General features: G+C 39.0%; 4 protein-coding genes across 7 annotated transcripts; 2 read left to right on the top strand and 2 right to left on the bottom strand.

The window, feature by feature from the left end:
* Nucleotides 1–1,329: 1,329 nt before the first annotated feature.
* On the top strand, nucleotides 1,330–6,914 carry LOC120004070 (auxin response factor 2B-like). 2 transcript variants are annotated; one of them, XM_038853302.1, is made up of 15 exons: nucleotides 1,330–2,031; nucleotides 2,150–2,262; nucleotides 2,546–2,641; nucleotides 2,771–2,827; nucleotides 2,931–3,086; nucleotides 3,172–3,256; nucleotides 3,511–3,601; nucleotides 3,690–3,854; nucleotides 4,133–4,252; nucleotides 4,423–4,498; nucleotides 4,586–4,757; nucleotides 4,863–5,788; nucleotides 5,870–6,060; nucleotides 6,180–6,377; nucleotides 6,552–6,914. In XM_038853302.1, the coding sequence occupies exons 1-14, from the start codon at nucleotides 1,914–1,916 to the stop codon at nucleotides 6,355–6,357; spliced, it is 2,544 nt and encodes an 847-aa protein (XP_038709230.1). In that variant the 5' UTR covers nucleotides 1,330–1,913; the 3' UTR covers nucleotides 6,358–6,377; nucleotides 6,552–6,914. The 2 variants fall into 2 exon arrangements, with proteins under 2 accessions (XP_038709230.1, XP_038709229.1); XM_038853301.1 differs by having other exon boundaries at nucleotides 1,331–2,031; nucleotides 2,144–2,262.
* A 1,675-nt stretch (nucleotides 6,915–8,589) lies between these two features.
* Nucleotides 8,590–15,575, top strand: LOC120004069 (chaperone protein ClpC, chloroplastic). Of its 2 annotated transcripts, none has more exons than XM_038853300.1 (10): nucleotides 8,590–8,719; nucleotides 9,697–10,269; nucleotides 10,803–10,918; nucleotides 11,038–11,160; nucleotides 11,259–11,444; nucleotides 12,419–12,634; nucleotides 13,087–13,304; nucleotides 13,443–13,518; nucleotides 13,609–13,698; nucleotides 14,194–15,375. In XM_038853300.1, exons 2-10 carry the CDS (start codon nucleotides 9,705–9,707, stop codon nucleotides 15,373–15,375), a joined length of 2,772 nt encoding a protein of 923 aa, XP_038709228.1. In that variant the 5' UTR covers nucleotides 8,590–8,719; nucleotides 9,697–9,704. The 2 variants fall into 2 exon arrangements, with proteins under 2 accessions (XP_038709228.1, XP_038709227.1); XM_038853299.1 differs by lacking the exon at nucleotides 8,590–8,719 and adding an exon at nucleotides 8,726–8,870 and having other exon boundaries at nucleotides 14,194–15,575.
* Nucleotides 15,576–15,766: 191 nt separating this feature from the next.
* Nucleotides 15,767–24,178, bottom strand: LOC120004072 (coiled-coil domain-containing protein SCD2-like). Of its 2 annotated transcripts, none has more exons than XM_038853303.1 (17): nucleotides 23,458–24,178; nucleotides 23,089–23,258; nucleotides 22,178–22,253; nucleotides 21,966–22,007; nucleotides 21,811–21,873; nucleotides 21,317–21,366; nucleotides 21,210–21,237; nucleotides 20,820–20,894; nucleotides 20,628–20,738; nucleotides 20,487–20,547; nucleotides 19,648–19,764; nucleotides 19,425–19,543; nucleotides 18,785–18,854; nucleotides 18,058–18,099; nucleotides 17,246–17,286; nucleotides 16,909–17,035; nucleotides 15,767–16,060 (listed from the first exon to the last, which is right to left on the bottom strand). In XM_038853303.1, the coding sequence occupies exons 1-17, from the start codon at nucleotides 23,827–23,829 to the stop codon at nucleotides 15,939–15,941; spliced, it is 1,686 nt and encodes a 561-aa protein (XP_038709231.1). In that variant the 5' UTR covers nucleotides 23,830–24,178; the 3' UTR covers nucleotides 15,767–15,938. The 2 variants fall into 2 exon arrangements, with proteins under 2 accessions (XP_038709231.1, XP_038709232.1); XM_038853304.1 differs by having other exon boundaries at nucleotides 23,089–23,254; nucleotides 23,458–23,599.
* A 1,143-nt stretch (nucleotides 24,179–25,321) lies between these two features.
* LOC120004075 (acyl carrier protein 4, chloroplastic-like) lies at nucleotides 25,322–27,240 on the bottom strand. The gene is made up of 3 exons (XM_038853308.1): nucleotides 27,074–27,240; nucleotides 25,945–26,025; nucleotides 25,322–25,860 (listed from the first exon to the last, which is right to left on the bottom strand). The coding sequence occupies exons 1-3, from the start codon at nucleotides 27,143–27,145 to the stop codon at nucleotides 25,606–25,608; spliced, it is 408 nt and encodes a 135-aa protein (XP_038709236.1). The 5' UTR covers nucleotides 27,146–27,240; the 3' UTR covers nucleotides 25,322–25,605.
* Nucleotides 27,241–27,552: the final 312 nt, after the last annotated feature.

A 27,552-nucleotide genomic window follows, 5' to 3' on the forward strand; every position in this document is an offset into this window, starting at 1 on the left:
CCAGCATTTCTTGCTTTGGACCATACACAAACACAACTGCTTATTGACAATACGCGTGGGTCCTACTCCCTTACTCCCTCCCTCGCCTGCGCTTCCCCATTGCCTCTTTGTTCCTACACGTGAATATCCCTTCATTTTCTCGCATGTTTTCATGAGCTAATGTATATCGCGAGACTTTAAAAAAAATTAAAGAAAGCCAACAATTAATTAAAAAAAAACTTATTTATATTTTTTGTCAAGAATAAGATTATATAAATTTGTGCTTTGTACATTCAATAAATGTGATTGGTTTACTAATTTGATTCGTTTGATGTAATGTAATTTATAGTGAAGTTTAATTTGAACTATTTATTAATGTAAATTCAAAATGTTTTATTTTTTATGGGATGGTCTTGAAAATGCTTGCAAAGAATTTTAGATAAACAACGAAATTTAGAGCATCATAAAGTTTTGATATAAAGGAATAGGTACATATTTTACAAACGAGAAGATTTTGAATGATTTCAGGGTTTTAAGTTTTTTCTTGTTGTGATTAGTTAATCACTTGTTTTTATTATACATTTAGATTGTTTTATTCTTTCAAAGTACATAATTAATTAGGGGTGTTACTATGGTGAATCAAATTCAAATCTTATAATTGCAAGAATCTATCTTTAGTCTACTTGACAACTCCTGAGTGGCTGGTTTAAGATTTACTTAGTCTAAATTTACTTTTTTTAGAATTAATATAGTCTGCCTAATTGCATCTCTTAGTTTGGAAAAAAAATACATCTCTATAATTTATGATATATTTAGGGATTTTGTTAACGAGTATCTAAGAGCAATGCTTGATGATTCATGTCCATTGCCCTATGATGATGTGTTTGTTTTCGATCAAATAAATTGCCTAAATGATACAAATCATATAATAGAGAAGCCTGTCTTAGTTCTTTGCAAACAAACACAGCCTAACCAACCACGAAAAGTATACGTTATTATCTCGCGCGAGAAATCAACGATAAGAACCGTGGTGCCCTACACGAAAGCTGTAGGCGTAACGGGTTCAGAAAAAGATTAAAAGAACTTTAGTACCCATGGTTAACGTGCGCCCAGGGTGGGCTTAGAAACTCTCTCACCTCCATCAAAACCTGCCCGTTAATAGCACGACAAAGCCACTTCCCCATAAAAACAGTACAAGTTTCCCTCTAATGCTAAGACAAACGTCGTTACATGCCAACCCAATTACATCTCGACACGTTCGTCACGACGTCATCGGGGCCGTTTGTACCTTCTCTCTCCAAAACCTCCTTTATTTATTAACCTGATCGTGGTCGCTTTTATCTGGTTCTTACGGGTGATCCACTGGCTATTCCCGGTACGAATTGGAAGGAAATGGCCGAGCCAACGGGTGTGTGCCGGTTGCTAGAATGGTTAGAAATTGACCGCGGTTGAAATGATTGCACGCAGTTTTGACCACTGGTTAAGTCCCAGTAGAGAGAGAGAGAGACAGACAGGGAGAGAAATAGAAACAGAGAGGACTGTACCAGCCCTGGCGCCTGCAAGCTGCAATAGTTGTCCAAAGAAAGAGAGTCTGTTTTGGTTGTAGAGGGGTGTGCACGGAGACACTAGAGAGACAGAGTACTGGATGAATCGTTGACTAGAGAAGATTGGTGGTGAATTCAGAGAGATATTGCTACTATTGTGAATTACAGGGGTTTTAATCGAGTTCAGCGAGAGCGGGGGAGATTTGTGGCATATTTAGGTTTTTTTGTTGGATTTTGATTGAGTTTCGGGAGAGAGTGAACGAAATTGTGAAATTCGGAGCGTTATTGTTGATTGAAGAGTTGAATTTCGGGGTTTTATGGTTTGTGAGAGTGAGAGAACACTTGTAGAGGTGTAGTCAATGAGAGATCTGAATTGAAAGTAGAGAGAGAATGCCTTCTTCAGAGATTTCGACCAAGGGAAGGGCAGAGAGCTTCTCTTCCGGATACAGCGAGCCTAACGCTGTGGAAGGGCAGAAAAGTCATTCAACACATTCTGGCGCCGGTAAAGGTAAATTCCGGCGGATATTGTTCCTTTTCTTATGTCTTCTAGACGGACAATGAGTGCCATGCTTTCTTCCTGGTGTTTTCTTAGCTAAGGCTTGTTTGTTTTATTCTTGAAGTTGTAGACCCCGAGACGGCGTTGTACAGGGAGCTATGGCATGCTTGTGCGGGTCCTCTGGTCACCGTTCCTCGTGAAGGAGAGCGTGTCTTCTACTTCCCTCAAGGACATATCGAGCAGGTTTTGTTGTTGCTATATACTTTCTATGTCTTTTTGAGGGATTCTGCTCAACACTGTTAGAATTTGTTATGATTTTCCACATCTATAATCTTCATTAGGTTAAGTTTCCATTATCGTGAAAAATGTTTTATGTGCACTGCCCCTGTTTGTAGAAAGCTCGGTTGTATTTTGTTTCTCATACACATCTAGTTCGAACTTTGTGTGTGTTCTTTAACAAGGTTTATGCCTTCTGCTACTTACTGTTTCTGGCATTCGTATAATTTGATCGTTCTTGGTGCATCAGGTGGAGGCATCCACTAATCAGGTCGCGGACCAGCAGATGCCTCTCTATGATCTTCCATCGAAGCTCCTTTGTCGTGTGATCAACGTCCAGTTGAAGGTATGATGTAGGTCCGAATTTTCCTTTTCGGAATTTGGGGTTTTAAGCTTTTATTGATTGTTAGTTAGCTGTAAATGTGCTTTCGAAGCTCGGCTGCTCTTTCTCAACGGCACTTGTTGTTTATTGCAGGCTGAACAAGAAACAGATGAGGTGTATGCCCAAGTGACTTTGCTTCCTGAGCCTAATGTATGTCTTTTTGTTTGTGTTATTGAATGTGTGCATGTTATTGAAGCTTCTTGGGTAGGTATTTCAACAGTGATGGTCTTTCTTCATCTTTCTATGATGCCAGCAAGATGAGAATGCTGTTGAGAAGGAGCCATCGCCACCTCTGCCACCAAGATTTCATGTTCATTCATTCTGTAAAACTCTGACAGCTTCTGATACCAGCACACATGGTGGATTTTCCGTGCTTAGGCGGCATGCTGATGAATGCCTACCCCCGCTGGTCAGTTTGTAATTTTCTTATCTTGTTAATTGTCTTTTTCATGTTCAAATGCTGAAATGTGTTTTTCTCACTTGTTAATGGACAGGACATGTCACTGCAGCCTCCAACCCAAGAATTGGTTGCCAAGGATTTGCATGGAAATGAATGGCGATTTCGTCACATCTTTCGTGGTAATTATCATATGCTGGAAAGATCAATTTGATGTGCATTTTTTGTTCTCTATTCAGAGGCCTTTATGTTGCCTTCCCCCTCTGGGGACAATGTCACTTTTGCTGCTATGGTTATGATCTGTGGTCTTTGCTTGAATCAGATAGCATGCTCAATTTTTGAGATTTAGTTTGTCTTGATTAGTTGTGTAAAGATCCGGGTTTCTGGTGGTATACATACCTCCTATTTTTAATCTACATCATGATGCAAATGCCAGGTCAACCACGACGGCACCTGCTTCAAAGTGGCTGGAGTGTGTTTGTTAGCTCCAAAAGGCTTGTTGCTGGAGATGCCTTCATATTTCTAAGGTTTGTTGCCTTCTTATAACTTAAGAAATGAATTTAGTCTGTATAAATGGGACTATGATATGGAACTTATATCTGGCTGGATTTGTAGAGGTGAGAACGGAGAGCTTCGTGTGGGTGTTAGACGAGCAATGAGACAGCATGGCAATGTTCCATTGTCTGTTATATCTAGCCATAGCATGCATCTTGGTGTGCTTGCTTCTGCGTGGCATGCGATTTCAACGGGAACCATTTTTACTGTTTATTACAAGCCAAGGTTTGTGGTCTTATGCTTTTAATCACGCCTTATGTTCGTTTTTTGTCCAGAGAATTTCTGTCTTTATTGGTGGTAGCTAAGTTTTACTTCTGGGGATATTCTAGCTTTTTGAAGAAGAAATATTGTGAATTTGCCTTTATTGGAGAGTTCCTTAAAGCTGAAACAAAGTCTAGGAACTTCTTGGCTTCACCCACAAAGGAAGAAAATAGAACACCACTCACTCATTGAAGAAAGGAAAGATTTTGAACCTCACTTATGCCATGATTGTTTTGTCGCAGGACAAGTCCAGCAGAGTTCATTGTTCCATTTGATCAGTACATGGAGTCTGTAAAGACCAATTATTCCATTGGGATGAGGTTTAAAATGAGGTTTGAAGGAGAGGAAGCTCCAGAGCAGAGGTTTGACTCATTGCTAACGGTTCTATATCCTGTTCCTTGTCAATTTTTAATCCCGTTTAGGGAATTCTCAGTAGATGTTTGTTAACTATATTTGTTTCAATTACTATTCAGTTTTTTCCTTTACATGACCTATTTCGATTTATTTTTTTGCTTAATTTTATGGTCTTTAGGTTTACTGGCACCGTAGTTGGAACTGAAGATGCTGATCCCAAAAGATGGCAGGATTCCAAATGGAGATGCCTCAAGGTAGTATTGTAGCCTTTATGGCATTGAGTAATACTGCTTGTATCATTATCCTAATATCCTTAAAGAGTCCTTTTATTGCCTCTCTAGGTGAGATGGGATGAGACTTCGAACATACCTCGGCCAGAGAGAGTCTCACCTTGGAAAATAGAACCTGCTTTGGCTCCTTCTGCTCTGAATCCTCTCCCATTGCCAAGGCAAAAAAGGTCTCGATTGAATATGGTGCCATCATCGCCCGACTCCTCTGTTCTTACTAAGGAAGGTAGTCATGTGAAAATAATATTATCTGGTTTCTGTCTAGATTTCTTGTTCATTTATTGAGGTCTAATGAGGTCCTGAATGTTCATGGTCTTTGTAAATGGATTAGGTTCCTCTAAGATGACCATAGATCCTTCACCAGCAAATGGGTTTTCAAGGGTCTTGCCAGGTCAAGAATTCTCGACCTTGAGAGCCAATTATGCACAGAGCAATGAATCTGATGCTACTGATAAATCAATTATGTGGCCGCCTTCACTAGATGATGAGAAGATTGATGTGGTTTCCACTGCCAGAAGATATGGATTGGAAAGCTGGACACCCTCAGCACGGCATGAAACTACTTATACAGACTTGCTGTCGGGATTTGGGGCAAATGCCGATTCCTCTCATGGGTTCTGTTCTCGCTTTGTTGATCGAGCTGCAGGAGCTAGTAATGTAATGAGAAAACACTCTCAGGATAGCAAGTTTAATTTGATTGCTGGACCATGGTCGTTAATGTCCACTGGTCTGACACTTAAGTTGCCAGACTCCAACCATAAGGCTCCTGCACGAGTTGGTGATGCACCATTTCAAGCGCAAGGAAGTGTAACATATGGTGGATTGAGCGAGTATCCCATGAATCATGGTCATAGAGAGGAACATTCCAATGGAAACTGGTTGATGCCGCCGCCTTTGTCATCTCAGTTTGAGAATCTTGGTCCTCCGAAAGAGCTAATGCCAAAACACATGTTTTTACAAGAAAATGTGGCTGTGAAATCCAAAGATGGGAATTGCAAGCTTTTTGGCATTCCCCTAATCAGCAATCCTGTCACACCAGATCCGGTAGTGTCACAGAGGAAAATGGTGAATGAGCTGGCAGTGCAGCATGCTAATCACCAGCTTTGTGCGTTTGAATCTGATCAGAAGTCCGAACAGTCAAAGAGTTCAAAAGTTGCGGACGATAATGAGCAGGAAAAGTCTTTCCAGACTTCTCATCCACATACGGGGGATATTCAAAGCAAATCACAATGTAGTTCAACCAGGAGTTGTACCAAGGTTTATTGATAGTGTGCAAATTTTATTAATTTTTTAGGTACAAGTCATTTGAGAAAATATAACAACTTTTGACGATTTCAGGTTCACAAGCAGGGGATGGCACTTGGTAGGTCTGTGGATCTTACTAAGTTTACCAGCTATGATGAACTGATAGCTGAATTGGACCAGTTGTTTGAATTTGGTGGTGAATTGATGGCTTCCAAGAAGAATTGGTTGATTGTCTATACAGACGATGAGGGTGATATGATGCTTGTTGGAGATGATCCTTGGCAGTAAGAATTTTTTTACTGGATTGATTGGAATGTCTTTCTATTGCAGTCAGGCATATTTTTGTTTTGCTTCTCGGATGAATCCTGTACTAATATCAAGTTGTTTATTGTGTTTGGATCAGGGAGTTTTGTGGCATGGTTCGCAAGATTTTCATCTACACCAGGGAAGAGGTCCAGAAGATGAATCCAGGGACCTTGAATTCAAAGGTTGAGGAGAGTCTATCACTCATGGAGGGCAGGGATGGGAAAGACACTAAACATGTGCCCATACCTTCAGCATCAAGCCCCAACAATCATTAAGTTTGGCTTCGATTCAATAGGTACTAGGAAAAATTCTAGCTGTATCGTATGTTATTAAATTGAGTTGGAGTTAATTTTTTACTTGTGTATTATGGCCAATGGGATAGAATGGGGGTATAACCTAGGGCAGTGTTAGGCATATCTGTCCTGTATTTCATTCAGAGGATAATAAGATTGCTTTTTCTGTATGCTAGGCTTTTGGTGGAGGCTTAAGGGCAGATCATCCGTTGTGAAATATCAAATAATGGTGAAGATTTGACTCTTGTTCTAGGCTTTGTTTTGTTCTTGGAGATCAGATACTAGATGGGAGGGATCATATATCCGATTTTGGACTTGTTATAAAGTTAGTATTGTATGGTGGCCACATGATATATACATATATAGCCATATATGTTTTGCTAGGCATGGGGGCCCTTGTTTTTGGATGGAATCCATTCATTTACACCCTGTACAGAGCTGTCTTACCCATTCTCCAACCTTCTAATGTAAGTAATTTTATACATTATCTAATGTGTTCTTGGTTAAAGAGGTTACTACATATGATTGTGTTGTGTTTCCATAGTTTCATCTTTTCCTTGGCATTTATGTTGGGAGTTGAGTCTGTAGACACCTTTCTACTTTATCCAGTTTCTATCTTAATGTCTCAAACATACTGTCGTGCCAACCTTATGGGTCTTCTGTTCGGCAGATGTGGATTCAAGTGTGGGTTCTAAATTTGCCGGCTGAAATGGCCCATTCCTGGTTCCCTACCCTAGGAAATTATGTCTTGGAAACAAATGCCTTGCACGTGGATTTGTTTTCCTAGTTTCTGCTGCTTCTTGAGAAGTGATTCGGTGCTTGTGGGAGCATATCGGACCCTACGTTATGGCATGAATTCTCTCTCTATACACACACACACACACGCAGTCACGCGCACACACAGAGCCCGCCACATAATGGATTCTCCCCTCTTAAAAATTTAGTAACATACCTACCCTAAATATAAGTACTTATATGGTAAGTCCTTAGCTAAGAAATCTTGTTTTAAGTCGTGAGATCCGATAAAATGATTGAGATTAAAGTTGATTTAGTATTTAAGGGTATCTTAAATTATAAACCCTAATCTCTAAATTAGTTTTAATCTTAATCATTTGGTCAGATCTAGCAACTTAAAATTAAAGATCTTTATTTTGGCTAAAATAAAGACACTTTTTTTTATATGGCCAAAAAAAACCGACCTAACCCTACTACATATATATTATCTTCTAAATTTATTTCTAATTTTGTGGTGTTTCTGTTTCACCGGACGTTTTTTTGTGGAGTTATAGTACATAAAGTCCCATGGGCCGAAACCGTATCATTAATCATTAATAATCAAGGCAGTCAAGGCCCGATTATTTGATACTAACAGAAGCCCAACCCAAATGATAAAATAGGCCCGGGTGAGAATGTGTCAGATACAACAGGCCCTGCAGCACAATGCCTTGTTGGTTATTACTGGCAGGAGTTGAATACGTCCTTTTACTTCACATTTTTTTCACTGATCAGAATCATCAGATTCTACAAAAACAAATTTAATAATGAAGGCATAGTCTACCACTCTTATTCCTATATGTCATAGTGTAATTAATTAAAAGCTCTAATATATAACAAGTCTAGCAATAACACTCATTCTAATATAAATGTCTGGTATTGTTCTTGATTATAAAAAAAAAGAAAAATCGGGTCATACTCGTAAGATTTTATTTGTGTTCATAAGTTTTATGTTATCATATTTTAGCTTCTTTTAATAATGACAAAAATTGATTGCCGACCTAATTTTGCATGATATTTTGTTAGCACTCAACACTATCTCCTGCATTGGTAATCAATATCGTAATGAAAATAAGAGGCCCTGCTATTGACAAGTCTCCCTATAGACTACCTCATTTGACAAGATTACATTCAAATCCATTTGCACAAAATTTTGTTTTTTCTCGAGAAAATTCAATTTGACACCTAAATTTTCCCGAGAAAAGGGAAAAAAAAGAGTAAAAAAAAAAAGGTCTCGTGTACGGCTATGCTACAGCGACGCGTTGAGGGCTTTTGTCATTTTACGGTCCAAGTTCATGAATTCTCTCTACGGCTAATCTGGACGTGCTAGGTAGGGGTAAACTGGGTACACGAACAAAAAATCTAGGCAAGTGAGCCTACCATAACCTGATTCCATGGTAAATCATTCAAACACGTGTCGTGATAAAGCGTACTCTAATCAAACGTCTATAAGGCGGCTCTCTGGCTCTGATGTCGGTTGTGACGGTGGATTAGTGTTCTACGATTGTTGGGTATGTGACGGTGCATAGAAATATCGGTGGACTTCAGAGATATATCTGGAACAGGAAGGGTAAAATATCTATCCTCTCTCTCTTCTTTGGCCGAGCATAAAAGAATGTCTCTCTTCATCTGCTAGGGGAAAAAGAGAGACCCTTTTGGTCTATCTAAATATTCCATTATTTATTTTATTCATCAATCAAACTACGATTCCGCGATTTAGGGTAAGTTTTCTGCGTCGATTTGTCGTTTGATTGAGCTGTGAAATTTTAGGGGTATTGTTCTTGTAGTTCTTAGTTGGGTATTGTTTATCTGTTGATTGCGGTGTTTATCATTCTAGGATTTCGGTTTCTCGCGTTCTACAGCTCTGTTGAGTGGCAGCTTGTATAGGATGATTGAGCTTTTGTTTGCTGATAAGGGCTTTTAAAAAAAATGGATAGGAATTTGTAGATTGTGCTGTTGACCTGTCGAGTGTCGCCATGTCAAACTCACTATTTTCGATGGATGAAGTTTGTTGACTAAATTGAATTGATGTTTCTTATGTAATATCTGACTCTGTTGCATTTGCCATGATTTCGCAAGTTATACACAAGATTGGATTCAATGTTGGAATTTATTCAATGTTGGAATTTCTGGCTGTTATTAGTAGTTGGGTTTTCTAAATTCAGTTAATTTGGGGCTTCCTACTCTAAGCAGCGGTTTATAATATGAAGATGCTTGTATATGGAGAGCTAATAAGGAGATATATCTGCGCAACTGCATATGATTTTAAGATTATTTTGCTGCTAGTAGCAGCAGCAGTAGTAAGAAGAAGGAGATGTATCCGTGTTATTCATTCTTCTCGTGTACTTAGTTTTGTCAGCTACATACTGTTGTTGAGGGTTCATTGGTCAGTGAAAGTAAACTGATTATCCATTCTAATGTGAAGGTTGTGATAAATGGGATGCACATCTTTTGCTGTGATCCTGAAAATAGAGCATAACAGATTCATTTTACATTTTTTTCCTCTCTCTTTTCTTCACGTAGCTAATGTTTGAATCTCCAATGCAGACTGCTTCATGATGGCAAGAGTTTTGGTTCATTCAACTAATGTCCCTGCTTTAGTTCCTGGACGGAGGCTCGGCCAATCTCAAGGATCTGGCAAAGCACGAAGTGTCAAAATGATGTGTGCTTTTCGAGTGCCTAGAGTGACAATGAGCGGTTTCTCTGGATTGAGAGGTGTCAACTCCTTAGATTTTATGTTCAGGTCTGCCGAGGATTTTCATTCTAAGGTGAACAGATCAATCAATTTTCGGCGTGCAAAGCCTAGCCGATGTGTTACGAAAGCAATGTTTGAGCGTTTCACTGAGAAAGCAATTAAAGTAATTATGCTCGCACAAGAAGAAGCTAGGCGGCTTGGTCACAATTTTGTTGGCACAGAACAAATACTGTTGGGTCTAATAGGTGAAGGCACTGGCATTGCTGCAAAGGTTCTAAAATCTATGGGGATCAATCTTAAAGATGCACGTGTAGAAGTGGAGAAGATAATTGGTAGGGGAAGTGGATTCGTTGCTGTGGAGATACCATTCACTCCTCGTGCAAAGCGTGTGTTAGAGCTCTCTCTGGAGGAGGCCCGCCAACTCGGTACATTCATTGTTTTCCCCCTTTTACCTCTCAGAAAACTGTATCGTTTCCTAAGAAAGTAGGTAGTTTTTCTAGGAATGAGATAGGCTTCTCTTCCGTAGATGAGAATATATTGTGTTTTGCATTTTTACTTTTAGAAGTAGTTTCAGTGTGGGAATTGCGTGGGTGCTAACTGTTAAGTGTTAGATTTCTTATATTGTGTTTACTTTTTTGGTAATTCATACATTGTATTGGTATTTTGTAATTGTATTGTATTGCATGGGACAGTTATTGGATTTGAACCCTTTAAATACGAGTTGAAAGAACCTTACTACTTGTTGGATCTGCATGCTTATGTTGTGATTTTCTCCCACTTTGGATTCGGTGTCCATCAGGATTTTAGCTTGACGTTGTGATTGCACTGCCATTTAACAACTTTTAAATTGGCGCTATTTTAGTTCATTTTGCTTTTTTTGAAACATTCATCTGTTGTTGAGTTTATGACTGCCTAGCAGAACGGTTACTAATTTGCTTGATATCCCCCCTTTTTTCAGGTCATAACTACATTGGCTCCGAACACTTGCTTCTTGGCCTACTTCGTGAAGGGGAGGGTGTAGCAGCCCGTGTTCTTGAGAATCTAGGTGCTGATCCTAGTAATATACGTACACAGGCAAGCGATAGATACTTATCTTATTTTTTTGTAAACCCAAAATTATTATTTCATGAGAATCTCATGTAGTGTCTTGACACTAGAGTTAATTGGAATCGAGCTTTCATTTGTGTGAGCAGGTGATCCGTATGGTGGGTGAGAGCAATGAAAATGCTGTTGGTGTTACTCCTGGTGGAGGTGGTAGCAATAAGATGCCGACACTTGAGGAATATGGAACTAATTTGACGAAAATGGCAGAAGAGGTCAATTTTTTTTTTTACACTTATGTCTGCAGGTGTTACTTCAATGTGGAATGTTTTCTCTTAACCTTTTATTTTATTTTTATTTTTAATTTGTACAGGGTAAATTAGATCCTGTTGTTGGAAGGCAGCCACAAATAGAACGCGTCGTCCAAATTTTGGGTCGGCGCACTAAGAATAACCCTTGTCTCATTGGAGAACCTGGTGTGGGGAAAACAGCTATAGCAGAGGGTCTTGCTCAGCGAATTGCTAGTGGTGATGTTCCCGAGACAATTGAGGGAAAGAAGGTGGGTATGAGTTATTTAGTTGTGAATATTGAAAATTTTACTTTCCTTAAACATGTTAGGATTGATAGATATCTGTTTTATGTTTCAAGGAACATAATATTAGATTTGTTGTACCTTCTTTTTGCATTCAGGTTTATAGAATAGTTCAATATGTCAAAAATCAACCTGTACTGTCTCTTCTTTTATGTTTCAAGAAACAGAATATTAGTTTTTTTGTACCTTCTTTTTGCATTCAGGCCTATAGAATAGTTCAATATGTGAACTATGTCAAAAATCAGCCTGTACTGTCTCATCTCGTTCATGTTAGCTGTCTAATTTGCATGGGCACTGCATTATATGTTGTTGATACGGTATCAGTTGCCGGACATAATAATTTGTGGTGATTCTTGTGTTATTGTAATTTCGTATGCATACAAGGATTTTGGAGTGGTGGAGTATGTTAGTATAGAAAAAGCTTGGATGACCAATTTGTTACTGATAGATAAAAGTAGTCCAATAGATGTTTCACCCCTGCTTGTGAATTATAGCTCTGTTGGCCACGTGACTGGAAAAGCCTAGTATGGCAGAGTGGAGTTTTAACAGAATTTCGAGACTTCCTTTTTTATGGTGAAGGCTTGAATCATGCCCAATCTTGCGGTTGGTATACATTAACCCAATTTCTTGACTTTTTTTTCCCAGTGTTTTTTCATTGGTAGCCAAAATGTGTTGTAGCATTCTTTCTATATGATGGGAGAGTCATAGTTGGATAGGGGGGAACTTATCATGTGACTAACTGGATTAGTCTAGCTGGTAGAATATTTTCTTGAGTCCAAGTTACTTAGTGACCGGACTGAGTAAATGAATTGATTTGACCAATGCCCTTATTTACTTCTTTCTCCTCTGCTTTTGAGTAGATAACATAGTTGCTAGAGTTTGATGTCACTGTTGTAACACAAAAGTTGATTTGAGAATGTATGTTTTTATTTGTATTCTAGGTTATAACCCTGGATATGGGCCTTCTAGTTGCCGGAACTAAGTACCGTGGAGAGTTTGAGGAGAGACTAAAAAAGTTGATGGAGGAAATCAAGCAGAGTGATGAAATAATTCTTTTCATTGATGAAGTGCACACCCTAATTGGAGCTGGGGCAGCAGAAGGGGCAATTGATGCGGCAAACATTTTAAAACCAGCTCTTGCTAGAGGTGAATTGCAGGTAAGTCTACTGCATCTGGCATTTTGTTTTCACAAAAGGAAACCAAAATTTCTGGTTCATGTGGCCATTACTTGTTATGGTTGTGTTATGGTTGTTACTTGTTAAGAGTTAAATCCTGTTGAGCTTGCTGTTATGATGACTGTCTTTCATAACTATTACTGATAAACCATCAGTTAGTTCTCTGCTTACAAAAAGTTCTCTTGAAGGTTGTCTTGAGTTATGTTTGCTGCAACTTTTTTTGGGATCTCAACATTTATAACTGGTGTTGGAAAATTTGTTTCTTCCTTTTCGGATAGATTTCTTGAGGTCAAACGAGAAACATTGTCAATTATCTTGTTATTATAGGTAATTTGATCTTCAGAGTTGCACATGAATCTGTCACAATATGTTTGAGATTGATAAGTCACAAGTGAGCTAATTCTGTCTACACTGGTTTATTGCCATTGGTACAGTGTATTGGAGCTACGACATTAGATGAATACAGAAAGCACATTGAGAAGGACCCAGCCTTAGAAAGACGATTTCAGCCTGTGAAAGTACCGGAACCTTCTGTAGATGAAACTATACAGATTTTGAGAGGATTGCGAGAACGTTATGAGATCCACCACAAGCTCCGCTACACAGATGAAGCCCTAGATTCTGCCGCAAAGCTTTCATATCAGTATATCAGGTAGGTGGTAGTTTTTGGTGTTGGCCAACCCTTCATCTATGTATTTTGGTTGATACTTCCCTTTGACGACATGGAATCTATGTGTAAAATGATCTTTTGCCATTTTCTCAAAGAATCTGTTTCTCCTGTTCATTTCAGTGATCGCTTTCTGCCTGATAAGGCGATAGACTTGATTGATGAAGCTGGTTCAAGAGTTCGGCTACGTCATGCACAGGTAGGTATCAATGTGTATGTCATTTCAACCTTCCCATGTGCCATTTCTTCTTTATTTTAGTTGATTGGATTGCGTGATCTGTGGTTGCAGCTCCCTGAGGAAGCTAGGGAGCTTGAAAAGGAGCTCAGGCAGATAACCAAAGAGAAAAATGAAGCTGTTCGCAGTCAGGACTTTGAAAAGGTATGCAGGATTGTGCTGTTTTAATTTTTGCCATCATTTTTGTTGGCTATGCGTGCTTGCTTCTATGAAAGGGTTGAAAGTTATGATACTGTGAGAACATTTGACAAGGTTTCTTGAACGAATGTGAATTGTGGGGCTCTGTTCAGTGATTTGGAAGTCTATGTTATAAGAGTGCCTTTTGTAATTGTGTATGTGACAAAAAATTGAGGTAGGTTTTTTTTTTTTCCCTCTCTATACTTTTATCGGATTATAGGCAAGCATGTAGCCCATGGTAGAGTTGCAGGGGTTGCAATCTAGAGGTCACAGGTTCAAGTTCAATTACTAGAAACCTCCTCTCCACATATTATGTGGGAGTGAAGTCTACGTACATTCTGCCTGTTCCCGACCCCGTCCACTGTGAGAGCCTTGTGCGTGAGAGTTGTTTACCCTTCTCACTTTTATGGGATTGACCGACTATTTGATCTTTGTGCTTTCAATTCATAAAATTTTCGATAGGCCGGGGAGTTACGTGATCGAGAGATGGACTTAAAGGCACAGATCTCAGCTCTTGTAGACAAAGGCAAGGAGATGAGCAAAGCTGAGAGTGAAGCTGGGGATGTAGGTCCTGTTGTGACTGAAGTGGATATTCAGCATATTGTCTCCTCCTGGACTGGCATTCCAGTTGAGAAAGTATCTTCTGATGAATCTGATCGCCTTCTCAAGATGGAAGAGACGCTTCACAAGCGGGTTGTTGGTCAGGATGAAGCTGTCAAAGCCATCAGCCGTGCTATTCGCCGTGCTCGTGTTGGCCTAAAGAACCCTAACCGGCCAATCGCTAGTTTCATCTTTTCCGGTCCAACTGGTGTAGGGAAGTCGGAGTTGGCGAAAGCACTAGCAGCATACTACTTTGGCTCTGAGGAAGCAATGATTCGACTTGATATGAGTGAGTTCATGGAAAGACACACTGTTTCCAAGCTCATTGGTTCACCTCCCGGCTATGTAGGTTATACTGAGGGTGGCCAGCTGACTGAAGCTGTACGGCGTCGTCCTTATACAGTAGTTCTCTTTGATGAAATTGAGAAGGCCCACCCTGATGTCTTCAACATGATGCTTCAAATTCTTGAAGATGGAAGGCTAACAGATAGCAAGGGCAGAACTGTTGACTTCAAGAATACTCTTCTGATAATGACATCAAATGTTGGGAGCAGTGTAATTGAGAAGGGTGGACGCCGGATGGGATTTGATATGGACTATGATGATAAAGATAGCAGTTACAACCGAATCAAGAGCCTGGTAACAGAGGAGTTGAAGCAATATTTCAGGCCAGAATTTCTCAACAGATTGGATGAGATGATCGTTTTCCGGCAACTCACGAAACTGGAGGTGAAAGAGATAGCCGATATAATGTTGAAGGAGGTATTTGAGAGGTTGAAAGTCAAAGAGATAGAACTTCAAGTGACAGAGAGATTTAGAGATAGAGTGGTTGATGAAGGGTACAACCCCAGCTATGGTGCAAGGCCTTTGAGGAGGGCCATAATGAGACTCTTGGAGGACAGCATGGCTGAGAAGATGCTTGCAAGAGAAATCAAAGAGGGTGATTCAGTTATCGTCGATGTAGATTCTGATGGAAATGTTACTGTGCTCAATGGTAGCAGTGGTGCTCCGGAGTCCTTGCCGGATGCATTATCTGTTGTGTAGACTGTTACTTAATACCACTTATGTTGTTTGTACCTTTTCTTTTGGTTTGAATTAGCTTTATATGATTATATCTGTAGTCTCTTTTTTTTTCTTGAAAGGACTACATGGCCGTAGAATTGGGAGCTGTTGGTTATATTGATGGCTTTTGTTGTAAGGCTGTATTTTCAGCACCATGATAGTTATTGATAGTCAAGTAGCAAGCAGGATTGGTAAGTGTTAGATTTAGCTTTGTCGTAATAAAATATGTAATTATGCAAGGCTAAAATTTCATGTCTGGTTGCCTGTTTTTGAAGAAAACAAAATCAATTTTTTTTTTTTTTTTAATAAGGTCGTATTCCTGATTGTATTCATATATCAGCTGAGGAAAATATTAATGTCCATCGGGGAAATGTAATGCAAGCCGTGGCTACCAATAGAAAGGTCGTATAAGGGCAAAAATGTATATGGAAAATAGGCACAAGCAAATTACAAGGATACAAGAATATAAAGAGCGAGCGACTTGGAAAAAAAAAAAGGTGGCAGGAAATCAAGGCCCCCGCGTCTATCAAGTGGAGACGTCTGAATCAGTGGGAGGTCTGTGGTTGGCAATCAAGGTTCGAAGGGGGCTGATCGATTTCTCGGCGAGATACTTCCCATAGTTGCTGCTCTATTCCCAACTTTCTCAGCTCCATTAATCCTCGTTCAACTGGCCAAAAGCAAAGATTACAGGAAATAAAAGAAAAAAAGAAAAACTTGTCAAAATCCCACATTTACCACTAATTTAAAGAATTATTTTCTGCATACAAGGAAAACAAACAAAACAAAAACTAAAAGTCCTTGTCAAGGAATCCAATATATGGCAGACTTCATTGTAAAATTGAATTGCAAGTCTTTCTGAGACATAGACATACAAGAGAAACAGTTTCCAGGTAATGACAGAACTGGCCTCGCAAGTTCCGATGACAAGAAAAAACTTATGAAGTTCAACCTATATACAACCAATTTCCAAAATCATTCTATAATTAACACTTGAATTACTCATATAACAATAGTAAGAGCATAAATCATTTCTTTCTATCCACATCATCAGAGGTCAAATCAATCATTGAAGTGTAAGGTGACAGGAAAGTCAATTGCAAAAAGGTTAATTTTGTTTCACATTTTTTCCTTTCTTTTTTCCCCATATAAGAAACTTGTGATGTAAGATATATTACACAAAAAATTTAGAAATTTAAACAAGACCCATATTCAAATCTCAGTTGGTATCTACGGCTCTACTCTAGTGGACATTGACAAGCACATCTCCAGACATGGGGAAAAAACTTGGTTTAATAGCGGGATTGGCATTTACATCAGATAAAATGTCAGGAGAGTCGAAGAAATGCAAAGTAGGAAGTCTATAATTCTTAGACAGGGCATGATGAGGAAACTTGATTTTATCCGACGTATCAGACCATTCAGAAGCAAGCTAGAGAGCCCTTTCCAAATACATTCCAAGTACATTCAAAATTGACAGAATTTTCTCTTTTATGGAGAGAGAGATGGTTAGCTTACCATCCACAGCATCATGCGAACTTGGTGATTGCCCACTGCGGCTAATCCAAAACTGGAGCCTCTCTTCTGCAATATCCTCTTCCACGCCACGCACTTTGGCTCTTCTCCAGAAATATGTCAGCCAAGCCTATGTACATTTTATTAGTACAAGAATACAATCTCAAATATAAAGAATTTTGAGTCAATGAATAAAAACTATGGTAAATCAATCACCCAGACCCCCCACCTCACATATGCAGAGCTAAATAGTTGCAACAGATGCCCAATGGTAAGAGGCGACAAAAAGAGAAGGTAGTGTGTAATAAGCAATGAAAGTTTCCAGGAGGGAAGTACAGACCTCTTTGAATAGAACATCTTCTGCCTCCTCTTCACTTAATTCTGCAGTGAAAAAGGGAAAACATCAACAAGACTTGACAGGAAGTCGGAACCAAAAACTAAGTAAAACCAAAACACCAAAAAAACACACACACAACAGAGCACCCACATAAAAAATAGTGCACTTATTCCACACAGAAGATGCTATAGTTGTAAAAATGCTTTTGCTGATTCATATAATGGAAACTGCATAGGCCAGTGCACCCAGCCCCAGAATTTACAAGGACACTTTCTCTAAGGTATCAAATAAGTCAGAGAGTATTCAAAGAGTTGAATGTCCAAACATCCACTAAGACTAAAGAATTCTCTTTTATCATGCTTTAAACTGCAAATGTAAGGTTCTTTTGGTCATGTGTATGAGAGACCTTGTACTAAAAATATATCACGAGAGCAACATTTGCGTACATGCTGCAGTCAGCCCTTTCTGAATAATCCACATTCTTTGTGCAGCTATTCTATTCTTCATTCAATTTATGAAGCATTTAAAAATGTAAAACTATTGTACAAGCAAGAAAGAAAGCAAATTGATTTTTCCAATATAAGAATTAAAAATTATGAGATAAACTTTTTAGTCATCTTGTCCATCATTTAGACAACCCACACCAAAAATCTAAACCAATAATTCAAAGGCAATACATAATGTTAAGTGCATTCAAATTTTCAAAAGAAAAAAAAAATCCACAAAGCATGTGCATCAACAATGCTGATGTGCATGCCCTATAATATGACATTCAGGTTGAATTTGCAAAATTTTCAAAAGAGTGTATTTCTTACCATGTGCCTCCAGAAACTTGGGTTCACCAGTTGACTTGGAATCTAAACATTAGGAAAACAATGAGTGCTTTATACCAGGTTCAGGATAATTCCATAAATTATTCTAACAGGCACTTTCTTTTAATGAAACAAAAGTGAAATATTTGCTTCGGGGTAATATAGAATGTAGTATGTAGAGAGGAGGGTATTCAAGAGGGAGACCATAAGAGATGAGGGAAACAAAAGAAAAAGAAAAGACGTGAATGGAACTATGGAAGTGATAAAGAAGGACTAGACTCTATAGATTAGCAAAGGAGTAGGCTTTCGACATAAACAAATGGCAAAGGGGAATTCATATGGTGAGAGCCGCTAATTTCCCATATGGATTTAAATAGGTAATCCTAACATCCATTGGGAATAAAGGCTTTGACGATGATGAAATGCATACAACCATAATGAAATTAGACGGATTGAAGTGAAGAAGATAATAATGACAGTATAACAAGATGAATAACAACATTGACTAAATTTACAATAAAAAAATATGAAGAAAAAGAATTTAAATATTTTTTTTTTTAATAGAAGAGAGAGCTAATATATTGTGACAACTCATGAACTAGAGGAGGAGAAGATATAACCACAAATTTAGACCAGGCAACCAATCGATCCAAGAGAGCCAGTGGTTCATTGAATCATCGGATTGGAGATTGGTAGACAAAAAGCACTCTTGGATGATAAGAAACTGTACCTAAAAAGGATTGTCGAACAAAACTTGGTCGTCTGTGTTGAGCCAATGCAAGCACCACAGCATCCTCAACCTAGAAAAGGCAGTGATTGAAGGGGAAAAAAACTAGTAGGACAGTGATTTTAAGAAATAAGTAAATCCAAAAGACACTCTTGAAAAAGTCAAAGCTGAGGGCATAACTTTGTAGGCATGTAAGAGGTACGTATGATGTATTCTAAGACGTAAACACGGTGTATGCTGTCCGTTGAATATGTATTCTTAAAGAGGCTTTAAATCATCCACATAACTTAAGCTCCTTTTATAATGGCCACTGTTTGAATAAAGAAACTAACTCCGTGCACAAATCATGTTCGCTACATATATTTAAATGTTAACTTTGTATAATACTACTGCACACTCATTGTCCATATCATTCGGACCCTCCATTCAACTGTAGCAAAAGGATAGGGGCATTTCAAGATGAAAAATACAAAACTGTGTCAAAACAATTACGAAGCATTTGAAACCTATGTGCCTTTTCAAAGAAGAATTTTTTCTGGGTTGGAGGAATTATGCTGGTTGGAATGCATATTAGGTAGTTTTAACAAATATAAACTCATGAAAACTGGGAACCATGAGTTGGAGATAGAAATAAATGAGGAACCTTTAACGATGCTAATTCTCTCAGGCCCATTTCAACGGAGAGCATGCTCTCGATATTTCCTTCTCCAGTCAGATCATTCAAATCTCGGGCAAGTTTACTTCTATCTGGATCACCACCACCTGCTCCGTCATATGATATTGTTTCCAAGTTAAATACAAGGGCCAAAAGATCAACAGAAAAGGAAATAAAATTTGAATACGCCAACATTGTTAAATCAACTAACCTCTATCCCATGACTCCTCTTTAGCCTTTTGCCCTGCAGAGATGACAACTTCAAAGGGAAGAGGAGCTAGAGCAGACCAATGCTCATGCTTTGAGATAGCTATATCTGCACAAATGCCTATGAAGCCCAAGAGCAAACACAAGAATAAGAAATTCAGGTGTACAGTAGATTGGAAAACTGACAACTCCTTTTGAACTCTACAAATGCATACAATGGAAACAAAAAAATTGTCAAAGCAAATTTCCCACAAACATACCACGTTTAAAGCATGAAGAAGATATTTTAGACCACTGATCAAAAAGAGTAGTCCCCCAGCACCAGAAAAATAAAAAGGAATTCAAAATGATGAAGAAAAAAAAACTAAAACCAAAGACCATTCAAAAACAGACGTGTACACATTCGAGCAGGAAAATAAAGACAAAGAACTCTTGTGCACAAGGCTCCCATAATAGAAGCAGGATAAGGAAAGGACAAGATAAATGCAGCCTTGTGCCTGCAAAGTGGAAGGATCTTTCCAAGAATTGAAAGTCACGGAAAAACTTTACCACTAGCCCAAGAGTTCTCCCATCAACCAGGAGAATTAATAAACCAAGAATAGTATAGACTTCTACATGCAACAGAATGATACCAATAAATAGTTAATTGACAAAAATAAGACATGAATGGAGTATTCTCTCTTGCTGAGAGACAAACAAGCACATAGGTGTCAGACCATATGAGGGGAAGATTTACAATCAAGCACAAGGTTTCCAGGTACACCTCAAGAAAATTCAGGATAATTAAAAAGCATGCGAACTAGCTTGCTTTCTTAAGAGAAAAATACTAAAACAGATCTATACCATGCTGTACAGCTAAACTCCAGTACCGAGCAAGCCAACATCTCTTCAGGACAACTTCCTCCTGGAAATCATAGATGTCATTCATAATTAATATTTGAGCAGCTATTGATACATCTAAGCTTAATAGAGTTTTGGACAAACCATTTCTTCCTTAGTCAGAATCATTCTCTGCGTCATTGTGCGAAGGGATTTTGTTTCAGATTCTGCTTCTCGTAGCTGTTCCACAGCTGTAGCCGCCTCATCTTTCCAGTTCTGATCCAAACAGGGCAAGGCATGATAATATGGCATTTACCCAAAAATTACTATCTGAAAACAAACAGTACCATCATTAACCTCAAGTTCAGAACGAAGAGCAGCAGTTTCCTCTTGTCTCCCATCATTTGAATGTTGGGCAGCTCTAAGAGCATCCTGTGAAAAAAAAAATGCTCTACCATTAGAAAAGGAAAATTATGACAAACCCCAAAAACCCAAACTGGAGAAAATAGATGCGTGTTTGTGTGTGTGTGTGTGTGTGTGTGTGTGTGTGTGTGTGTGAGAGAGAGAGAGAGAGAGAGAGAGAAGTCACTGAAACAAAGTATAATTGATACAACAAGCAAAGGTGAATGCTGATGCAAAGTTTAACTAATGGCCAAATCTCAAGTTCATTTCCCAAAAGCATGTGAAATGTGCATCACAAAGATAAACACCTCACAGAAGTTATGTGTAATAAGGCTCCTAACTTACCTCCCTCTGACGCAATGCAGCTTCCTTCCTGCACATAAATGATATAGAGAATTATAGCAAATATATCAAACAAAAGAACACCAAAGGCCAAAGTAGTCAAGCCTAACCTGCTTAACAATTTAGCCTCTAAGGATACACCTTCTCCAAGAGAAGCAACCTGTGGACACAGTATTAAGGTTGACATAAGCAGATTTTTGTAATGCTAAAGACATAAGAACCATGTACAGAAATTGGGAAGATATTCAATGCGTCCAGCCCATTAAGCCTAAAATCTCAAGTACATCAACAATCCCTCCACAACTCTACTCATTTTCGCCACTCAATTTTTAAATTCAACGACTGCAGGGCACCTTCAACAGACATATGGACACTGTTAATTCCACCATAATCTAAAGAGAAACTTGCTATAATATACCTCAGCCAACCAATTTTCAACTTGAGAAGCACATTGCTGTAAGAAATTCGCTCTCTTCAATCAATTAAGGAGATGAAATCTTGCCTCCCACAAATCAAGGCAATATGTTTAACTCTAAAAAGTTTAGCACAACTTTACACAGAATCTAGCATAACCAAAAAAGATCGAAAAAGAATTGTAATAGACCTGTTTCTCAAGCTCCCTAGCTCTGGCCTCTGCTTCCTCGCGTCTTTCTTCTGCATGGCGAAGCTGGACAGCACACCCGTGTAAATATTATTCATCACACACAATTAGGCACAAAAACAATAGCCATTAGAAAATTTGGGCAGAAGAAAGTGCACCTTGTCAAGTATATTTTCGTTCTCTTCTTGTAGCATATCAAGCTGCAACGTAACACATGTAGCATAAAACCAACCACTAAAAGGATTTATTTTTTTAAAAAGGGAGTTGTGCAATAGAAGTTTAAAATGGGTGAGATATTATGCTTCTTCAGCTATCATATGTTCGTGACTGCCAAGTGTATTGTTATGAACAATGGGTGAAAATGACATACTTCATCACGAATACCAGACGCTTCACGCTGGTCTCCAGCATCCTTTAAGTTATGCTGCCTCACATCTGATGTAAACCTGCATGATTGCCAACAATAAAATCAAAGCATGTGAATGAATAACAGTATAACACTAACAGACCCTAGCAATACAATAATTCTCACTGTAAAATATATGGAGGTCTGCGTACATAATCAATTTTATGAAATCAATAAATACAGGCAATTAAATTGACGTTAAACATGAAATCAGCATACTGGAAATGGAACCTTCAAGTTAGGAAGGCTATACAAAACAATCCTATAATTCATTCTCAACCTCATAAAGTTAAGGCTTATAAAGGAAAAAAAAAGGAGTAGAAACTGCAATACAAACCACTACTGAAAGGAGTAAAACATGTGCCATTACATCCTACCATGAGTTCTAAAGGTCAGGAAACTGAAGGAGGTTGTCAAAAATTAGGGATGACAGGTTAATCCCGGAATCGGAGAAAAGAGATCAAGATGTTTTCAAACAAAGTAGGCACCTATGACAAGCGATATGAAGAATGGGAAGGTAAAAGAGGTAACTTATCAGGTTCCAGGAAACACGTGGATCAGTAAGCTCTTCAAATTGGTGTGAAAAATTATGCAAGATGATCAAAAGCTGCATCAATGCTGCTATTTAAAACAAAACTAACACTTAGTAATTGCATCAACAATTAGTCAAACACATGAAACTTCATTGTTTCCACAGAATTCGAACAGTATTATAACCAGCATTTCACAGCTCAATGATATATTAGAAAATCCACTTTTAGATATGTATAAAAATCCATGTCTCCCACATAGGAGTTAAACAAAAGTCAAATTAAGCACCTCATGGTCTAGACTCAAAAATTCGGGAGAAAACAACCAATAAAAGTTTTACATGCCTCTTATATCTATTGCCGTTACTAGGAGGTTCAATGGGCGGTATAGAACTTGGAGTTTTAATTGAAGATTTGCTGGGTGGCACCAGATTCGTGGACCGAACAGACATGGACAACCTTCCAGCCGATGTGGAGCGAACCGAAGGAGCATGCTCTACAAAGTTCCGACCTAACTAATTAAAATACCAAAATCCAAATAAGCCTTAATCAGATTGTCAAATTCAAATGCATAGAAACCAATTCACAGATGTATTCCAAAAAATAAATCAGCCAAAAAGCATAGTAGAAAAAGAATTCGAAGAAATAGAATCATATTGACAACAATTCGCTCAGACAAGGGACTGTAAGGAGCATCAGAGGCACGTCAGTTACCGCGGGAGAGGGAGATCTATTTGGCCGAGTGAACAAAAGCGTAGGTGTGGTACTATTAGTGCTACCATTCTTAACAGTACTGGAATAAGTAGAGGGAGCAGGAGGTGTAGGGACGCTGAATCGAAACTTTAAATCGTCTTCCTCGTCATCGTCATTTGAGGTCTGCGACGCCATGACCTGAGCCAGGCGCTGCGCGGCAGCCTTTGCTGCCACGTTCTGCGTGCGCTTCAAAGTAGAGAAGGCATTCGTCGCCGGCCCCAGCCGTGAACTCGGATGTGCAGGCGACATCACCGGCGAAGACGAACCCGTACTACTCGATCCCCCGCTCCACTGCCTCGAATACACCGGACTTCCCGTCCGTCGCCGATCCATCAATATATAAAATTATGTGTATATATATATATGTGTATGTGTGTATAAGTGTATTAGACTATTAGTGTAGCAAGGATTCTGCGGGAGCTATATTTTCTCAGACAATTGAGAGTTCGGAGAGACAGATGGAGGATAGTCTTGCGGTCAAGACGTAGATTGTACGGGTTGAAAACGGGCGATCAGAGGTTCAACGCTGATGCGGGCTTCGAGGGAGAGATGAATGTACAGGGACCGTATGATTGATGCGGCTGAGTTGGCTGACATGTCCACCGATGCTTGGCTCAAGCGTCAACGATTCCCGATGTTCTGGCGGCCCGGTATATGTCTGAGTTATCACCACGATAGATAACTCAAGCGTCCAACTGTTTTTTTTTTTTTATATATATAAATTTTCAGTTAAGCTGTTACTTGTTAGGCCCATTAAAAATACAATAAAACTCGTTATTAAAAGCTTTCGTATGAGAAGATAACCGATGACGTGCAAAATCGTATTGATTTCTCGACTGTTTGGTAACCCGCTGTTCAGTTCTGCCAGCGTCTCGCGTCTCAGTTGATCAGATTAGAGATTATGCGGTTATTGTCCTATCCCACACATGTGGAAAAAATGAGTTCTGAGATCTTCGAGGTGTACCTATCCAACGCACAAGTTAGATTGATAAACAATATGACTAATGAGATAGGGTGATATTTAGAGCTTTCTCTTTGGTTAGTATTCAAAAAGTAAAAAGTGAGTCAGATTTATTTGAATGAAATCTTTTATATGGATTTCAAATTATGGATCTCCCCTGATTGCAGGATGGATTTTAGTGGGTGAATCCCCCAAAGATTTTCTATAGATCTTTTCACCAATCGGTGATGAGTACTCTGAGATGTTTTGGTCTCCTAGGACTCGCAAGGTTGTCCTTATCAAGTAGTACCAATTGAGGTGATATATGAGTGTACTGAGATGCTCTTCAGCCCGATCACCTCTCCTTCACTTTGTATGGTGACATATGTCAGCATCTCATTTGAACCATGTATGTGACCCCTAAGCCAATTTTAAATTCAGGATGACCATCTCGTGAGCACAATGAATCATCATTTTAATCCCAAGCCAAAGTCTAGTGCGCAGATAAGACTAGGCGGAGGCTCATAAAGTAGGCTCGCGTCATCGGCCCACGAGACCCAGGAAACCTCAAGGGATTACGTCCCACCTGATCAAACTCTCGACCTGAAGGATTTTTCACTCCTAACCCCAAATATATAATCACTATGCTAATGTCAAGTTATCGTCATCTTTTATATCGCAAGGAGTCAAATCTAAATGGTATTGAGGATGCCAACTTGAGTTTGCAAACTAGATCGTGGCGAAGTCCCAATGGATGTACTTTTAGTGTATATCAAATTATCAACAAGTTGATCGATCGAAACGATATGTTATAAATAAAGGGTATTCTGCCCAATGTGATGGCAAATGAAATAACAATCAATCTCAATATGTTTCGTTCGCTCATGAAAAAACTCGTGTCCTGAAGTAACCTTAATCACAATACATATAACCAGGTTCAAAAAAAAATTTCTATGCTGAGAAAATTAATTCAAGGCTTATCATGACAACTAAAATAAATCTCTGATGATATTAATTGAACTAGAATTCAAAATTGAAGTACCAAGAGAGAGAAAAATGCAGATGCCAAAATCTTAGAAATTGAAAAGCTATGAAACAAGCCACAGCTAAAAATCCCCCAATTCATGATGTTGGTCGACTCAAAACTCTCCGCTACTCTGCCTCGCTTTCTATGCCCCGGCTTTCTTTTGAACGAGCTTATCAATCAAGTCCGCGGCTTCTTGGACTGTCGTAATGTTCTGAGAGTTCTCCTCTTCCACACTAATGTCAAACTCTTCCTCCAAGCCCATGACTATCTCTACTGTGTCGAGTGAATCAGCACCGAGTGCTGAGAACTTGGACTCAGGAGTGAGCTCAGACTCTGGTGGCAAAGCTAGTTGCTTCCTCACAATTTCACATACTTTCTGCACTGTCTCTGGCTTTGCCTGTCATTACATCCCAATTCAACAACTATAACACCACAACCATGGCTGATAATTGATATAAAGTATTAGGAAAGATTTCATTACCGCGCAAGAGACCTGCAATCGGACAGTCTTTGAAGCGGGACGTACAGATACCAACCGCAATGGTGAAATTCTACCAGTTACCTGCACAAGCAATATGAATAAATTATTCAGGAAACTTAGATTCCCCAACTTCAATGTATAGAGGTTTAAGGAATTCTAACATGATCATAATTTTTTTTCCCCTTCTGAGTCATTTCATATTCGTTCCACCGGGATCCAGATCATAATCCACAAAAGAGAAGCAACCAGCCACAATGTGTTTGCCTGATTCTCAAGCAACTTAAAAACACATTGCTTATATTTGCGGATTCACCTTTTATGAAAACACGAGAAGGTATATACTTTGTTTCCCTTTATGAACAGAGAGCCATGCCAATACTAGTGGGAGGCTGGAATGGAAATGGCCATTCAACTCTACTCCCTTTCCTATGTTTGATGTGGTTTAGAAGATGGAACCTCATTTCTATCCCTTTTCCCTCTTGCAAAACCAAACACGAGCAATCACCCAGCTCAAAATGCCCTTCGGACAGCTGAGTGAGAGTAAACCTCGTGCCATTAGAACAATCAGCATTATGCTGGCACAAGTAAGTCTGGGTCAAAATCGATGCGGGTGAAAATGTAGCTCCTAACCCCTCCCCAGAAGTGGACGCCCACGAGACTAGAAAAACCCTAGGGAAATACTCCCAACTGGTTCAGACTTCCAACCTTAGCAACCAAAGCGCGGAGATATAACCAACTGAGGTATTGGTATTGCTCCGTGGACCGTCGTTTATGCACTTGCTTGACAATTGACAGCTACACTAATTGTATGATGCCAATATGTTGTGCCAATAAACCCAAAAGCATACAAAGACCTTAAGTTATGAATCCTCAATGAGCTTGGAATTTTTTTGTTTTGTCCAGTCTAGACCCTAATTTGGCCAACAAGGCAAAAAACAGAAAATTGACAAACCAAGTCATTGGCAAACAGATAATTGGGTTTTGGAAATTCGTTTTATAGTGTCATCAAATCGCAATTCAAGGAAGATTTCATATGATATTGTAATGCAATGTCCGATATAACGTCTCAACTCAAATTGTTAAAAATGGAGTTTCATAAACAAGGAAAAAAATGAAAGAAAGAACTAACCTGACCACTCTCGTTGAACTGCACCGTCGTTGGAGGCTGGAGCCGAAGACAAGTAGCTGCAATTGACGCCATAGAAGCCGAGGTGAAGAAGTACAAGTAAAAAACTAGCCGACAAAGAAAAATCGAAAGAGATGAGCTTCCACAAAGAAACTGGTGTTGTTGGTGGGAATCTGTGGTGACCAATCAACTCTGGGTATCAAGGCCTATCTTCGGATTGGATAGGGCTTTATCTTACGTGGGCCTCATACAAAGTGCGACTTGAAACTTATGGGCCAGGCCCTGTCAGCTGCTATGCCATGTTGCGTGTATCATGTGTGCATTGTGCTTCCCTTTGTTTCCATTTTCCAAGCCATTAATTTGGCCGATAATTTAAAACAAATTGAGGCAAAAACCAACTTGAAGAAACTCTCACTACACATATTTGAAAAGTAAAAATATAATTATTTGGGTGATAGAATGGTTGATGAATTTTTTTGGAA

The sequence above is a fragment of the Tripterygium wilfordii genome, chromosome 8 (assembly GCF_013401445.1).
Source record: "Tripterygium wilfordii isolate XIE 37 chromosome 8, ASM1340144v1, whole genome shotgun sequence".
Taxonomy (NCBI): Eukaryota; Viridiplantae; Streptophyta; class Magnoliopsida; order Celastrales; family Celastraceae; genus Tripterygium; species Tripterygium wilfordii.